The sequence below is a fragment of the Ixodes scapularis genome, unplaced genomic scaffold, assembly GCF_016920785.2.
Source record: "Ixodes scapularis isolate PalLabHiFi unplaced genomic scaffold, ASM1692078v2 ptg001864l_1__unscaffolded, whole genome shotgun sequence".
Lineage (NCBI taxonomy): Eukaryota > Metazoa > Arthropoda > Arachnida > Ixodida > Ixodidae > Ixodes > Ixodes scapularis.
In genome coordinates, this window is record NW_024610203.1 from 475,131 (window position 1) to 492,319 (window position 17,189).

Genomic DNA, 17,189 nt, shown 5'->3' on the forward strand with positions numbered 1-17,189 from the left:
CTCCCCCTACCATTACTGGCAAGATGGTAAGGTGCAGTGAAAACAGCACGCACACGGTTACACTTAAAAAAAAAAAAGTCTAACTGCGATTGAGAAGGCTGTGCCGTTATCCGAAACGATGACGTCTGGTACGCCATGTGCCGAAAACACCTTTCTTAAGCTTGTGATCACAGCGGTCGCCTTCATGGATGACATGACTTCGACCTCTGCCCAGTTACTTTTACGGGTCCACAACGATTAGGAATACTTTTCCTTTAACTGGAACAGCTAAATCAATATGTATTCTGCTCCCCGGTTTATTTGGCTTGATCCAATATAGACTGGAGCACTCGTGTCGCTTTGCTGGTTCCTGTGACATTACTGCCAGTACAGCACAAACTTTTCAATCTCGTGGTTCATCTTTGCCCACCATATAAGTCCTCTAGCTGAGACTCATTGCACAAATCTCCGGATGAGTTGCAAGCAGAAGTTGTAGTATTCTTTTTCTCTTGGCTTTAGGAATGACAACGCGATTCCTCCACAGTATGCAGTCTTAATGCAACGACAACTCGGACTGCCTCACCTCGTAAGGCGCAAACGTGCTGTCCAGCTGCGCCGACGGCCAGCCACTAGGGATCCAGTCCTTTACCTTGGACAAGACGTTGTCCCTCTTTTTCATCGCAGCGATGTCTGTCGCTTGCAGTGGTGCGCACTCAACCGCTTCCAGCAGGAGCACGTTCCCAGGTGGCTGTGGCTCGTCCTCGTCTCCTGGAGCCGGCAGATGACTGAATGCATCGGCGTTGGCACTGTCTTGGCCTCGCCTGTACTGAATGCAGCAGTCATAAGCAACCAACAAAATCCAACGAAGCATTCTGGGTGACAGAACTTCAGGCACTCGCTTGTCAGTGTTAACCAGACCCCGTAGCGGCTTGTGGTCAGTTATCACAGTGAACTCTCGCCCAGTGAGATACTGGTGGAGCCTTTTTACGCCAAAGACAACCACCAAGCCCTCTTTGTCAATCTGGGCGTAATTGCGTCCACTTGCGCCGAGAGTACGTGAAGCATACGCTATGGGTTGCTCCTTTCCGTCAACTGCAATATGGGCCAGTACTGCCCCCGCTTCTACAGAAGATGTGTCGCAGCACAGGATCAAAGGACGCTCTGGGTCATGGGGAACAAGTACAGCGTCGGAGCTAAGTAGCTTCTTCAGCATCTCAAGCGCACATTGGTGTTCTCCTGTCCACTTCCATTCCTGGCCGTGGTCCAGTAGTCGATCCAGAGGTTCCGTTGCTTTAGTCTTGCCCTTGACGAAACTGCTGTACAAATCCAATAACCCTAAGATGTCTTGCAGCTTTTTCTTGTTTCTAAGTGCAGGCGCTTGCTGGATGGCGTCCGTCTCGCTTCGGCTCGGATTAATTCCTGCATAATCAATTCTGCGACCCAAGAATTCAATGGTCGTATGGTTGAATTCGCACTTGTACTTTTGTACACTTAACTGTGCGTTTTGCAGATGCGACAGCACGGTCTCTAGTCATGCCGCGTGCTCTTCCGCATTGCATCCAAAATCAGGCCATCATCAAGATAAGATGTAACGCCAGGAATACCTGCCAACATGTCGATGACTCGTTGAACCACCCACGACGTCACCGAAATTCCAAACGGCAGCCGTCTGACCTTAAACAACCCCTTTATCGTGTTGACTGTAAGCACGTCGGCCGATTCCTTGTCTAGCGTAAGCTGTCGATAAGCTTGAGCGGGGTCGAACTTGGAAAACACCTTGCTTGAACCCATAGCTGCGAGCATTTCCGCGGTAGTGGGCAAAGAATGCCAAATGTTTTTAACAGCCTAGTTTACGGTGCTGCGGTAGTCGCCACACAGGCGTAATGTCCCGTCTTTTTTCCTTACCACAACCAGCGGTGTTGCCCAGTCGAGTACTCTACATGATCCCATACTCCTTGATACACCAAGAAACACCCACAAGTCAGTGGCCAGTGTGGACGCGCGAAACTTATTGCGAAATTTTCTATTCAATACAATAACCCCAATTGTCTAATAAAACTTGCAGCCCTATGCGGAGAGCAAGTCGTCCGCTTCTTACGCAGGAGTTCCTGTGACGTCATAATGACGCCGAGCTCTTATTGGCCGAATAAAAAGTTCTCAATGCTAGATGCGTTGAGGTCTACCCACCTATTTCTTCTATCAGCAAATAAGAGATCGGCATCATTCTGCCGTCACCGTAACTCCTGTGCAAGAAGCAGACGACCTGCTCTCCGTATATTTATCTAGTGATCAAACTGTCATATGCAGAATAGCGCTGTATGAGAAACGGCTGGATTTGACGGTGGGACGGTTACGCGTTTTGTTTATGGTTGTCAGGTCACGATTTCAGAGTCTGCTCTATTTCTTGTCGTCAGAGGCCACCTGCTGCTAGGTCGAATTGCGGAGGCATTGATGTAAGTGAAAGTTGAACCACTAGTTATGGCCCGTATTACGGAATTGATTTACAACAGGTATTCATTTTCGTCTTCCGTTGACATCTTGAATTAAGCTCTCCGTTCGTACTTTAGGTCGTGGAAAAAAACCCAATTGTCAGCATGAACATTACTACCAACAGTGGAACTCCTAGTTCTGTGGCCGCGAATTAAAGCTCTTTCTAAATGGCTCATATGTGCATGCCATGACGAAAATCGTGAGATGCCGGATCCTGTTTATTTTGCCACGACCTTATCGCCGAATGCCCAAATATTTAAGACTCTCTAATCTACCCAATTGTATTAGCCGCTGTCGCTTCATCCTTTTCTAGTTGAACGCCGCAAGGGTGATACAAACTCACCACCGTTCCTTCCCCAATACAACTCACTTTTGTTATGACCTTCTCTCTCCCTCCCCCTTTTATAGCGTTTCGCCATGCGTGTCCGCACCTGAATCGTGAGCAGATTTTCGTCGCGCCGAGAATATTTCAAGTATACACGCCTGAAATAATTTGTTCAGCTTGTGGCTGTAACCGAGCTAAACTTTAGGTACACAGACAAATTCAAAGCAAAATAGATACAATGCAGGGGTTATGGCCCTCTAAAACAGTTCTGTATTTTTTTTTTAAATGCAGGGCACAATTTTTTTTGGAAACATCTATTATATAATTATTTTATAACCTCCACATTCTTAGTCAATATACTATCAAAACGCATCGTACAATTTTTTCTTTTTTGATTTCCCTATATAAAGGTAGCTTGGCGGCATGTTGTTGAGTGCACGGCGGACCACTAAGTTTACAAGGTCAAAAAGCGGGCCGAATACAGAAAGCCTTGAGGAATAAAAACTAATAATGAAAATACCGAACTTTCAACTGTGGCGTGTGCTATGAGTCGGCAGCCATTATATTCGTCGGGAAGATTACGATGTTTGTATTTCAGTGAGAAGAAATCTAAAATTTTGTCAAAGTGGCCCATAGAACCCAACTCCCCCAAAAAGTTACATCGGGTTCAGGAATAACAAGTAATCAATCATGAGGTTCAGGCAGGTATTAAATAAAAGTGTAATCATGCGCTCCATATATATTCTGGGGCACTTAAGGATTTCTGCAGTAGTTTGGCTGTAATTATCATTTTACTCTATTTCGATGAGAATAGCAAGGGAAGCATGTCCCAGAATGCTGGGGACGGTCGCGTTTCCAAGGGTCATGCTAACGTATTCCTTAAGAACCCGCCAACGGCTCTTCCTCTACTTTTTAACTTTGAACAACAAATATATCCAACAGGAACATAATAGCTTATAAATGATGCCATTCTAACTTCGTTCCATTGAAGAAAACGCAAAAACAATTAACAAATTTTATCAAGAAAACTTTAATGCAACACGTAATAAATGCATATCATGTGCAAAAGAAAAATGCAGATATGGGAATCACTTGCTATGTCAATCCCAGCTAGCGTTTATTTGAGCAATTCTTTAGTCGTCTAATCCTTTTTTTTATTTTAAACTTCGCCTCAGCACTGGTTAGGAGGAGAACAGTACGCATTTTCCGTGAATACACATCTGAAAGAAGCGAGATATTAACTGGTCACATTTATATTTTTCACTTCAAACGTCGCTTTCCTTTCTTGGATCACACGTGACCCGTCCTAATGACTCTGGGTCAAGAGGCACAGCCTCCTCTGTACGGAGAAAGCCTGGCACGTCGCGAGAAGAGACGGCCGCCGTAAATGGGAAAGGAGGTGCGGGTAATCGGGAGCGAAGGGAGGTTGCCTGCTAGCGCCACAGAAGAGCGAGCGGCCAAACGCAGAAACTTTTTTTTTTTCCTGTTTTCTTTTTGGTATCGTGGAAAGGAGAAACTCAACGTCGACCCTTTCCCGTTTCTCCCCGCGCCCGCATCTCCGCACCGGTCCTTGAACGCGAAACAGACGGTCGTGGTCGTCGGTTTCGTTTAGTCAAAACTGCATGGTTCTTCCGCGGCACGATACGGTGGTCCAACGACGACGCACTCCGCTGGCACGCCGACAACTCCGCCGACGCTATACCGGTATGGTGCAGTGTTGCCAGCGCCCTTTCGAATCGCCGCAGCCGTTTCTCCCGGAGTACGAAAACGACAGTGACGAAAACATGAAAACAAACGTGGTTCGCTGAGCGGCCGCTCATGACCCAAGCGCTCGCACACTATCTCTGCCATTTCTGCTCTGCGCTACCATATTGGTCACCACTTCACGCGCTTCTCCTTTCCTCTTTTCTGCGGCCGCGCGCCCAATGGCTCCGCCGTCGATGTGCCAGGCTCTCTTCGTATAGAGGTGGCTATGCAAGAGGTTAACTTGTGACTGGTGAGTCTGGCGACGGCGTTGCGCGGTTCGGATCTATACCATCTAGAAGACAAAAGCGTTCACCTGTATCTCCTAAACGTCACCACTAGTGTATCAACGCAGCGGCCCCTCACATGCAACAGCATCGCCGCCAGCGCGTCTTGCAGTGTCTCACAACGAGCGCGACGCTAGCACGCGGCGACGCCAAGACGAAAGCATCGGCTGTATGCGCCGTTTTTACGTGGAGCTTCAGCGTAGCCATCATAGTAGTATGGCGGACAGCGCAATGGCGGCAGGCTGCCATAAAATAGCCATGGATCTAGTACGCTGTACCGTGGGTGATATTTCGTGCTTGATTGAAGTTGTTCGACGAAGCAGATTCTTGAAACCCGGCCTGAACGGTAGCCTCACCTTTGAGGACCCGGCGAAAGTTCTACGAAAGCGCAGCACCGGGGGAAAGCAGCGAAGCTCAAATCGAAAGCAGACTCCGTATCGGTGTCTGCTTTGCATGTTTCTTTCGATGCGAGTTTCGGTGCGTGCTGTGCTGCGATTTCCCCGGTGCTGCGATTTCGTGAAACTTTCACCGGGTCCTCAAAGATCGGGGTACCGTTCACGCCGGGTTTCAAGAACCTGTTTCGTCAAACAATTTCAAACAAGCACGAAATATTACCCGCACCATTCTGATGGCAGCCTGCCACCACAACTGCCACAACGTTGTCTGCCATGGATGGATGATAGTGGCTACAGCAGCTGCACCTCGGCTAGAGGCAATATAACTCTACCAAAAAGATGGCCGCCAGTGGCCGCATTCGCGGAGCGGGCAAACACGATCAAGCAATTGTCATGGAGAAAACCCTTAGCAAAAAAAGGCCGTATTTCAAACGAAGTTGAAATATATTTAGTACGAATATTCATTTTGTATTTATTCTGTAATATTTTGGCCGCATTCGAAATACGCGCGTAAGGTATTCAAAATGCAATATATATATGAATCAAAAAATATTTCAGATATACCAAAAATATTATACCTTCACACTCAAGATGCCATTTGTGCATTAAAAACCAGTTACGCAATTTTTTTTTACTTTCGGTTTTGTCAGAAAATGGTGTCCCTGTGGTATTTGAAGGCACTACTAAATACATCTCACAAAGCTACATTAGAAACGAACACAAACACAAACACCATGACGCACTGAACAGCTCATTCACAGTCCCGTTGACTGCTCTTGAGCCTTATATAGCCTACATACTGAAGGTAATCATTTTTTCGGTGACCACCTCGGCGCTTATTAAGGTTCCAAGTATTCGATCTTCTCCTCGGGAGTCTGTCAAAGAGGAAACAGTGTTTTGAAGTTCGTGGACGATATCTCTTACTAAAAGGCATTGGTACAACTAATAACAATTTGGCGCAGTCCCTAAACAATATCCACATAAACGGCTCATAAAATACATGTTATTGCTTCTCTGCGTAGCACCACTCAGGACGAAGCGAATCAAGGCAGTTTCTTCACTTTACAATACTGTAAACGACTTTATTTTCGTGAGGACCTAATTCTCGCAAAGTTCGCGAATCGCCTACAATTCCGAAAAATAGGTCCCGTGAACAATTCCGGCAAAATGTAACAACATTAAAATCTATATTGCGATCCCAGCGCGTCGCGAAAATTAGAATTTGCGAATTCTTCCAAAACTCCAACTTTGACCTAAATCGCGAAATATTGAGCCCGCGAAAAATAAATATTTGACAGTAGTTGTTTTGCCTTTTCTTTTTAGTAGTTGACTATTTAATATGGTAGTTAATGTCACTATAATAAAGTCACTATTCACATCACGTACAATGGAGAGTATACACGTTCAGTGAACTAACATTGTGCTAACAAAACCACGCCAAACGTATCTGTTCACAGCACCTGCTGAAGCTTTCCAGCATCAGCAAATGTTGTGGTTGTAGTTCCCGAACCCCGTTTGTGATTGGTGTGCAAGGAACTGATCAGGTGTGTTCTTGATAGAAAAAATGAAACAATAACATAAACTGGGCTAATTTATCAGTGCGATGCTGCGCAATTCAGTTGACAAACTAATCAAATGTTGTATTTAGGCGCATCAGTGTACTCCATATCTGCTTGAAGTGAACTTCTAGAAGGGGAGCTTTTCAATATTTTGGTAGTTTAAGTCAAACTACCAAAGTATTGCAGTCAAAAGGTACTTAGAGTATCCCTTACAGAAATGTCATATATGACCCAGATATATTTGATATAGGGCCGTATATGGGCATATAAGTAGACATATACGGTTATATATTGCCATACAAGGGCTGAAATCAGGGCAGATATGGTAAGGTGACACCATATATGACGACATATATTGCCAGATAAAGTCATATATGGTGCCAGTGGCTGCCATATATGACAGTATAGGCTCCTTGCACATGACGTCATTTCCGATACCCTCCAGAGAAGAGGGGGAAAAGGAGCTCCCCTCTTATCAAGACCCTCCTTTGTGCCTTCCGGATTTGCACAGGCGTCGCTATTCTCCTCCCAGAAGATTATAGAAGATTAACCCGTCACTCAAAATTCTTACAAAAGCAGCTTCCCTCTCCTCCTTTTACTTGGTGTGCAAATGTGTGCGATGTGACGTCAATGCAAGGAGCCTATAGGATGCCTGATACACCTGTATATGGCACTATATGGCGCCAGTCAACATGTAGATGCAGGTAGCACTCCGCTTCTTCCGGTATCGGAACTACGCCGGCCCGCCCATGGTAACAGGATGGCAGCGCCTGGCCATGGGCAACGGGGAGCTACCGGCCCCGGCCGGCTTTGGGTTTTCGTCTTGCACATTGGCCAGTCCAGCCGTAGAAGTTACAGTGAATGGCCGGCATCGGGTTTTTGCTGTCTTTGCTGGCTAGTCTTTCCATGGAGGTTCCAGTAACTGGCCGGCATCGGTATTTTGCTGTCTTTAAGAGCCGGTATTTACGGAAGTTCAGTAACTGGCCGGCATTGTTATTTTGCTGTCTTTGATGGGCAGTATTTACATGGAAGTTCAGTGACTGGCCGGGATCGGCGCTTTGCTGTTCGCAGGCTGGCGATCCCCGGGAACTTCCGTTTACGGACCGGCATCGTTCTATTTTTTTAATTTTTTTTGCCTTTTTCACTATGCAGTCACGTCATTGAGATTCCGACGAACTGCGGCGATTCATATGTAGCGAGTGGAAATGTTTCCGTTGATCAATCCTTCGTAAATGACTGCCGACGCTGGCGTATTTGATCCCACCATGGCAAGGCTGACGTGTTCTATCGCGAAAACGCGAAAAAAAAAAAAAAAAAAAAAAAAAAAGCCGTGTGGAAGAACAGTGCTTGAAGAACGGTGGCGGCGACAACATAAACGTAGAAAATATTTAAAATAATAAAAAGTAATACACACATTTGAGAAAAATTTTTAAAGTAATAAAAACGAATTCAAAAAGGTGAGAGAAAAATATTTAAAATAAAATAATAATAAGTAATACTAAAAGATGAGAAAAAATATTTAAAATAAAAAATTATACAAAGAGGTTAGAAAAAATATTTAAAATAATACAAAATACAAAATAACACAAAAAGGTGAAAAAAAAATTAAAAAATAAAAACGGATACAAACAGGTGAGATAAATATTTCAAATAATAAGAACGAATATAAAAAGGTGAGAAAAAACATTTAAAATGAAAAAAAGTGAAAGAAAACAATTAGCGCTTACGATTCGAACCAACGACCACAAGCTCAGAAAAGCAGAGCCTCAACCATGGAGAATAGAAGGGTAGGAGAGGGCATGACGTCAGCCGCCTAGCCTCCGCAAGCCATGCTCCCTTGACGCCTCGCCTCTTTCGCATTTTCCTCCTTACTTTCACCACACCACGTGACCGTAGCTAGCCTTCTTTTAGCTATGGTGTGCTAGAATACACCACAACCTAGCCTTCGATCTGATAAAACCTACCGGACGGAGCGCGCGCAAGCCTGCAAGGATCCTCCTACAATCAACCATCCATCTCACACGTGACATGTCACGCGCACCAATTGCCAGACAGATCTGCGGTCACCCTGGGCACAAAATCGTTTAAACTTTTTATGACTAGGCTTCACCAATATTGCAACGTGCCCCCTCCTAGTACTTCTAACCTCTTTGGCGTCAACACACTGGGCTACCGCCGCTCGCATGACCTCCGCTACCTTTCGGGAAGGTTGCATGTCTGCTGAATTTCTTTTTTCACCATTGCAGGCTTAGTTTCTTATTTATTATTTTGCAACATCTTCAGGACTTATTGATAATATTGTGGCGAAATTGACATGTGTAATAATGTATTATTGCTGTGTCTTTTATGAGTTTTATAATGCGGTTTGCTTATCGTTTTATTTCAAACGTGTTGAAGATACGACTACAATCTCATCGTAGCAACGGCCTATGTTTCGCACGTTTTGCCGGCCGTGTGCGTTTAAATGCCTGTGTTCACGGCCGGCTAACGGTCCAATTACCCGATTAGTGGTGATGCGTACAGTTTGCCTTAGTTTCAAATGTGTCCGACAAAGACGGAAGCGACTGTGGGACGTGGATCTACGTCAAATTTGCTCAACAGCCAAGATCATGGCATGGGATCGAAGTAAGTTCGTGTTTTTTTCGTTTGGGCTAGATTATTTCCTGCGTTCAATAGGCTTGTTATTGTCTGTAGATCGCTTGCTTTTATCAGTATTACTAATTGTGCGCGAATGGTGTTATGCGAGGCTGTTTTTCTGTTTTCTCCGATGCAGAGGCTGTCTACTCGCTTAAAGTCGATCAGTTGCGGCGGAACTCTTTGGGAGACGGATTGGGGGGGGGGGGGGGGGGGGGGGGTGCAAAGGCGGAAGAGGAGGGTGGGGGTTGATTTCCTCCCTTCGCCGTATTGTTTACTGGTAAGCTAAAATGTCTGGAAGAGCGCGGTGCCCCTCCATCGCCGACGCCACTCTCCGTACTTGCGTGCTGAGAGCTGGACCCGACAAAAACAGCGATTGATTGATCGAGCAAGTCCGTAGCTTTCGCCGCCCCAGTCGTTTGCAGACGCCTTCATTTTCGCAGTTCGTACCCAGAAAAAAATTGCCAAAAATTGATGCCGCGATGAATTTACCCCATAGTGATTAATGCATAGCATACCACTTCCGATCGCAAAAATTTGTGCCCGCGAAATAATTTTTGACGCTGGCATTTATTCCTAGCGAAATGTCGAGCTCTAAAGATCATTTGCTGTTCACGTGTTTCGTATGATCCAACGCACGTGTAACGAATTTCACACCTCCAGAAACACTCGGGCTGCTTTAAATGGTGAAACATTTATTCTCTTCCTACTGGTGTATTTTTAGAGGCTTTCAAGTATTAATTACAAGCTCCTAGGGAAATGTACATGCATGTCCTCAATTAAGGTAGTGTCTCGCCAGTTTTTGGTATCTATATTTTGTTCAGTGTAAGTATATAGTGTTAGACATACTTCACCCCATCCCTGTTTTTCGTGTGGTACTGCCTTGATTGAATGGTGTAAGTTGTAATTGTTTTTAGTTGTTGCATGATTGTAGTAAGGTGGTGAGCTGGTACTAATTGAACACCTTGAAAAATAGTATGAAAAAGCCAAGGAGACAGGGAGAGTAACACGTAGACCTCAAGCGAGCGCAGACTGAACTTGTATAAATCAGAGAAGGGAGAAATAATGTATGCGGAAGGAGCTCGAACACAGGCCCAAGTGGAACGCGCTGATTTAAGGCCGTTCACACTCTTGCGACCTCTTAAACCTGCGTTGCAGTTCCTTAAAACTTCTTAAACCGGAGAACACACTGGCGCCATCTGTTAGGAAGCAGTGTAAACTCGGCGGTCAAACATATTTTTTTTATTTCTCGCGCATTATCCTTTCTTTCTTGGCTCGAAAAACTTTTGTCAATGTTATAAACGAGCCTTTCTATGGGTATTACGCACATTTGACCTCGGAAACTCCGCAAAACCTTCGCTCTCGTGAAATGCAGTTCGGAGTCACCGCATAGATGGTGCCACAATGCCAGAGTGTTCCGTCATTCTAAAAACATTTAAGAAGTTTTAAGAGATCTCGTCTCTCTCAGTCGTATTCGGTCGCAAGAGTGTGAACGGGCGTTCACCTGTTAGCAAGAGCAGATTAAAAAAAAAACATAATTTTCATGTTAGTTAATGTAACAGCTGGATGGCTAACAGCTGGATGGCTAAAATGTGCACTAGTTCCTATTGGAACGATTTATGTACCCCCCCTATGTAATACCCTCTCACGAGGGCCTTTAGGGGTAATATGAATAAAATAAAATATAAAAACAGCTCAATCTGTGTCTAAAATCTATGATGGATTGTCACCTACCTATGCACTGTTTACACTGCTCGTGTATGTCATCCTTAGAAAAAACGTGAGTAATTAGCAGATACCATTAAAAAGCATACAAGATAATTATTTTAGGCCTTGATTATTCCTAGTGGGGGCGAACAATATGTCTGCACATCCGTCTGTTACCTGAGCTGCCGAGGAAATCGTTTTTACAGTCTTACGCTGGGACATTTGGGAATCTACTGTCAGGATTGTAGTTGCGTAGCACATTTTGAAAATTGTTCCGTAATAGATTTGATTTGAGACCCACTGACAAGATAAATAATGAAAGCGCAAAGAATAGAGCATCTGAAGGACAACTGTGCAAGTAGTCTTTCTAAGCACTGTCGAACAAAGAGTTCCAGTTTGTATCTAAACGATAGGGATGAGGGAGAGGGATAAATTGTAAGAGTTTTTTTTTCGTTCTTTACTTTTTTCTTGTCTTTCCCTTTTCTCTTCTCTCGTCTTTCGCTTTTTTCCTTGCATTTCGTGCTATTTCTTTTGCTTATCCCGATTTAGAATGTCCACCTAGACGTTGAAGAGAAGAATGAAGTAGTCGAATACACAAGTGTTATACGTTCAGCGTGTGTGCTTGTCTTTCAGAGTATCTGGTGTGTGATTGTTTCCCTGCACTGTCACCGTAGAATATGCAAAAATGAATAATGACAATGGCATATTTGTCGTGTCAAAGCCTGTCACAATTTTTCCGAACTCTGATCTCCACGAGATCACAATACCATTGTTTCTGTTGTAGTGGCACGGCAGAGTCTATACTTGTTTTGCTCCAGTCTTTGTAAGGGGGACGCTGTAATCCGATTCTACTCAATTATGGTGTACTAGATAGCACTACATTTGCAGAGCTAGTCTTCGGTTTTTGTAGTTCCATCGAAATATATTTCAGCTTTTAAGTTACTTGTTATTTAGCATGTAAATTTACAAGCTTATCTAGATTGAAGGCAGCAAATATCTTGCCAGCACTCATGCTACGTGTTTGAAGTATATTGCGTGAACATAATTGACCCAACCTTTGGTTTTTATTTGTCAGTGCCTCAAGGGAAGCAAGGAGAAGGAGTGGATCGCCGCCCCTGCCCGTTTCGATCTGGATGAGCATCGTACCGGCGTGCGGTTGGGTATCACTACTGCGTGGTGCGCGTTAAAGACCCCAGGATAGCAGTTGTACCGCGCTGGCTAAATTATTCTACAGCTGATGCAGCAGACGCCCACTGAGGCAAGCTAACTTCCGACTGTATAAACATACAGACATTTTTTTCATTTTTTTGTTAGGAGTGGGTTTATGTAGACAAGCTAGTGGGTTTTTCTATGGGTACGAAGCTGTCCGAAGTAAGGTCAGAATGGAGAAAACACCACCAAGTTCCGCCTGGTCCCAAACAGCCAGAATAATGAACACGGAATTCAGAAGAGTAGACTTTTGAGAATGGGGCTGGAGGTCAAAGCATCTTTCAGATGGGCAAAAGAAATCTGATGAGGATCCTTCCACTCGAAAACTTGATTTTTTTTTTCAGGAGAGATGTCAGTGGGAGTGCTATGTGTGCGAAGTCTCTGATAAAGCGGCGGAAGTAGGAGCAAAGTCCTAAAAAGCTCCTCACGTCTTTTGAAGAAAGAGGCGTGGGGAAATCTTTGACAGCCTTAATTTTTTCAGGGTCGGGTAGAACACCATATTTGTCCACGAGATGTCCGAGAACTTTAATTTGTTGACTACCGAACCGGCATTTAGCTGAATTTAGTTGTAGCCCAGCTTGTTGAAACACTGCAAGCACTTGGGTCAAACGGTCAAGATGTTTTGGGAAGGTGTCAGAGAAGATGATGACGTCGTCAAGATAGCACAAGCAAGTGACCCATTTTAGTCCCTTGAGTAGGCGGTCCATCATTCTTTCGAACGTTGCGGGTGCGTTACACAGGCCAAAGGGCATGACCTTGAATTCAAAAAGTCCGTCGGGCGTAATGAATGCCGTTTTCTCACGGTCGGCTTCATCAACGTTAATCTGCCAGTAGCCGGCGCGAAGATCAATGCATGAGAAATATTCCGCTCCCTGTAGGGAATCGAGAGTGTCGTCGATGCGTGGCAGAGGATATACATCTTTTTTCGTGATCTTATTTAACCTACGATAATCGACGCAAAAACGCCCTGAGCCGTCCCTCTTTTTTACTAAAACAACAGGAGAGGACCAAGGGCTGGACGAGGGCTGGACAATGTTTCGCGACAGCATCTTGTCAACTTCCTGTTGAATAGCGCGCCGTTCGCTTGGTGACACCCTGTAGGGACGATGGTGGATGGGAGGTTCGGAGCCGGTGTTGATTCGATGAGTAACTTCAGTTGTCTGGCCGAGAGGGCGGCTTGTAAGGTCAAATATAGTATGGTACTTGCAAAGTACGCTGCGGAGTTGCTGTGCTTCGTCTCTGTTCAAAGTTGGGTCAATCATGGTGGAAACATAGGCAAGGTCAGTCTCCGAGAGTGGTTGAGGAGGTTTGGGTGGCAGAACTCTTTCAGCAAACTCGGCGACGGTGGAGTCAAGAGTCGGGAAGCTGCGCGCAATTGTCATACCTTTGGGGAGAATTTGTGGACTGCGAGTGATATTAAGCACCCATATATCGGTGGCACCATTCTGGATGGCTGCAATGCAGTGTGGTACGGCGAGTTGTTTTTCAAGCAATATGTTCACAATAGGTGAGATTATGTAGTCACCGTCCTTGATCGATTGAGTGGTTGTGACTTTGATCGCTACAGGCGACAATGGCGGTATGCGTGATGTTTCAAGACAGCACAGCTTTGCTCCAATGGGGTCTGAAACATCCCAGGCCTCTGTAGCATCGAGTTCAATTTCGCCTTTAGCGCAGTCAATGAGAGCAGAGTGAGTGGCCAGAAAGTCCCAACCAAGGATGATTTCGTGAGGACAGCTTCTAAGGACTGTAAAAAGAACAAATGCGGTCTTGTGATGAAGGGTTATGCGAGCACCGCACATACCATGAGGAGAGATTGCGCCGCCGTCAGCACCGCGCAGAATGTTTGTGTCAGGTGGCGTCAGAACTTTTCGTAAGCGTCGTCTGAGGTCTTCGCGCATGATGGAAATAGCGGCTCCGGTATCAACAAGTGCAAATGTGCTAATACCGTCAATGTCAATCAGCAGTCGATTCTTGGCTATAGCGGCGATGCTTCGTGGAGGATTTCGGGCTGGGGACTCTAATGCAGCCTCACCTCTTGAAGCTGCATTGGTTAGTTTTCCGAAGGTCGAAGGTCATGGGACGGCGACAGTTGGCGGCGGATGACTGGAGATAGCGACTGGCGACAGCGCGGCGATGGCTAACGATTGTTGCGTGACGAGCGATAATATACTTGTTCATTCGCGGGGAGCCCGGGAGATAGAGAGAAGCTTCCCCTGTAAGGGCGACTGGAGCTGGAAAATGGAAACCTGGGCTGCTGGTTGCTCCATGGGTTGCGGCAATAGCGGGCGACATGACCAACCACGTTGCAGTGGAAACAAATTGGCCGATTGTCGGGTGTTCTCCATGCGGCTGCACTCTAAAAATAAAGGGTGTAGTGGGTACACCCGCGGGGGGTGTAAGTGCTGCCACATATACTACACCCATAAAGGTGTACGAGTACACCTCAAAACGAGGTGCATATATACACCTTCTTTAGGGGTGCACATGTGCACCCTTTATACACCTTCAGTATTCGGGGGTGCACAGATACACCCCATAGTGAGGGTGTGTCCCTACTCCTTTCTTACACCTTCACTGTCGTTTCGGTGTGCAGGTACACCCCAATTTAAGGTCTACAAGGATTCCCTTCTTTACACCCACCAACAGGGTTTGCTATTACACCGTTGTTTACAACCACCCCGCTCATATTGAACGGAGATGCACCCGCCAACAGGGTTTACTATTACACCGTTTTTTACACCCACCCCGCTCATATGGAACATATATACACCTCATTCAATGATGTACCATTACACCTCTTTGTGCACCCAGCTCAAGAAAACATGTAAAAAATGTACGCGCCCAGGTGGTTGCAAAAAGGCAGGTAAACAGACACAACGGATTGTTTTCAAATCGCCTATAGGTTTATTAGACAGCCTATTCCGTAAACTAGTACAAACGTGCAAGCAATCTGTGATATGTGAAGATGTACAACGAAGCTGTTACACAACTGAGGAGATTACTGAGCGAACAAGAACCGGCGTCATTCTTAGGTAGTGTCTATTCTCTGAGCAGCCGGCAGGATTATTTACCCGAAATCGTCCCGGCAGTCGCCACTCATTGGCGATATAATCACTTCATCGAACGACGTGTCATCGACAGCTCAGGTTAGCTTTCCTCTATAAACATCTCTTATTTTTTTTTCTTTTGTAATGAACCGCTTCAGGTTATATGCGCGAGGTGATATATACGGGTATCACAGGTAGGGTGAATTTTTTTTTTAATGAGCCGCCACATACTGTCGCCACGAAGCGACGTGAACGGGTGGGCTGGGTCGGTGAGCTCGCGCCTCAGAGACACACGCACGACGAAATGTCTCTGCAGCGTGTATTTCGCGTAACGAGTAACGGTGAAAGGCTAGTGTTGACGAAACGTGTCTAGAAAACGTGTATCAACGAAAAGGTGTCCATGAAACGCGTGTTCACAAAACGCCGGGAGAATAAGAAAGTCACCTGCAGTTATCACATGATTGTTGACAGCTAATGGCAGGCGACTGCCGATAGAATTTTGGGGAAATTATTCTCCCGGCTACTAGGAGATAGACACTGCCTAATTTTAGACGTAATCAGGAACGGAACGCTCAATTGCTGCAAAGGAGTAGGTTGCAGCGCACTTACGATGAAAACATCGGACTTGAAATATGTAATCAGAGATAGATGTTGACACGGGCACTGCAGAACCACACAAACACAAACACGGAAAGAAAGGGGTCTGTGAAGATTCAACAAGATATGGCAGAAGAAGTAATTTGCCAAACCGAACACTGAACGCATCACATGAATTTCTTGGGCTTTTCTTGAAGAAATCGCTTGTTGCCGATGTACGTTGGACTTTTTAAACACTGGAAGCCTTGGTACACTCGAATACGTTGTCACGAAAGAAATATCCGGCAGCCCCGCTGGTCGCAGCAGAGCACACAAGAAACTAGGCCGGGAATCAGACATTCTCGGATCGGAAAAAGCTACTACGTCACCCGTGAAACCTTTGCCACATGATCACGCTTCTGCCATTACCCGCGCCCAGACAGTGGACTCAAGGCATAAAAAAAGCCTCCGGTTCATCGGTCCAACGACTGCGTAGCCTGTTCCACGCTTTCAGCTTAGGGAGAGAAACAAAAGAAAGGAGTATACGAAAATAGCAGCTCCTTTAAGGCCAAAAGTGGTCGCCCTCGCAAAGGTTTATCTTCAGGGTTATCCCAACAATGAACGCAGCTAGAGGATTTGTCCCCTATATCCTCTTGAAAGTTCGACCCAAAGTTAATAGTGCAGTGGATGCTACCCGTGGCCTTGGCCTTCAGGCAGGTGCCGTGCTCTGCCTTATCTCTAGCTTGGAGACTGTAGCCACGTGATCCTACCCGGAGACCCGATTGGCCTAAAACAAGCATAGCGTCAACTCTACTGTCAATACCAAGTGAACAAAACAGTTCCACACTTCCTAAGAAACTGACCAACCCAAAAGTGACCCCCAAGAGGGCATCCAAGCACACGCTGGTCGGGGCGCCTGGCTAGCGTGGCGGTGCACTGATACACCTAGAGGTCTTTAAGGGAGAGGAGGATGCTCATTGTCGGTGCACAATTACACTGACTGGGCAACTGAGGGTGCATCTTTGAAGAAAGGGGTGCATGTGCTGCTGATACACCCGACTACACCCGTTTTTTCTTAGAGTGTGGGTCTCGACGTTGGGGTGGTCTGAAGACTGTCGCTGCAGTTGGAGGTTCACAGGGGCAACGATCAGAAATATGATGGTCAGGGGTGGGTTGGAAGCGGGGGCACGAAGAAGCACAGAGCTTCTCCATTTCCTTCCTGACGACACTTTGAA

At 45.8% G+C, this 17,189-nt stretch overlaps 1 protein-coding gene across 1 annotated transcript in view; it reads right to left on the reverse strand.

Annotated features, from left to right (window-relative positions):
• Positions 1-3,975: 3,975 nt before the first annotated feature.
• Positions 3,976-17,189, reverse strand: part of LOC115320293 — a 45,769-nt gene continuing 32,555 nt past the window's right edge. Inside the window, exon 6 of the mRNA XM_040211193.1 lies at positions 3,976-4,014. Coding sequence (XP_040067127.1) covers positions 3,976-4,014 — 39 coding nt within the window. The remainder of the gene's footprint in view (positions 4,015-17,189) is intronic.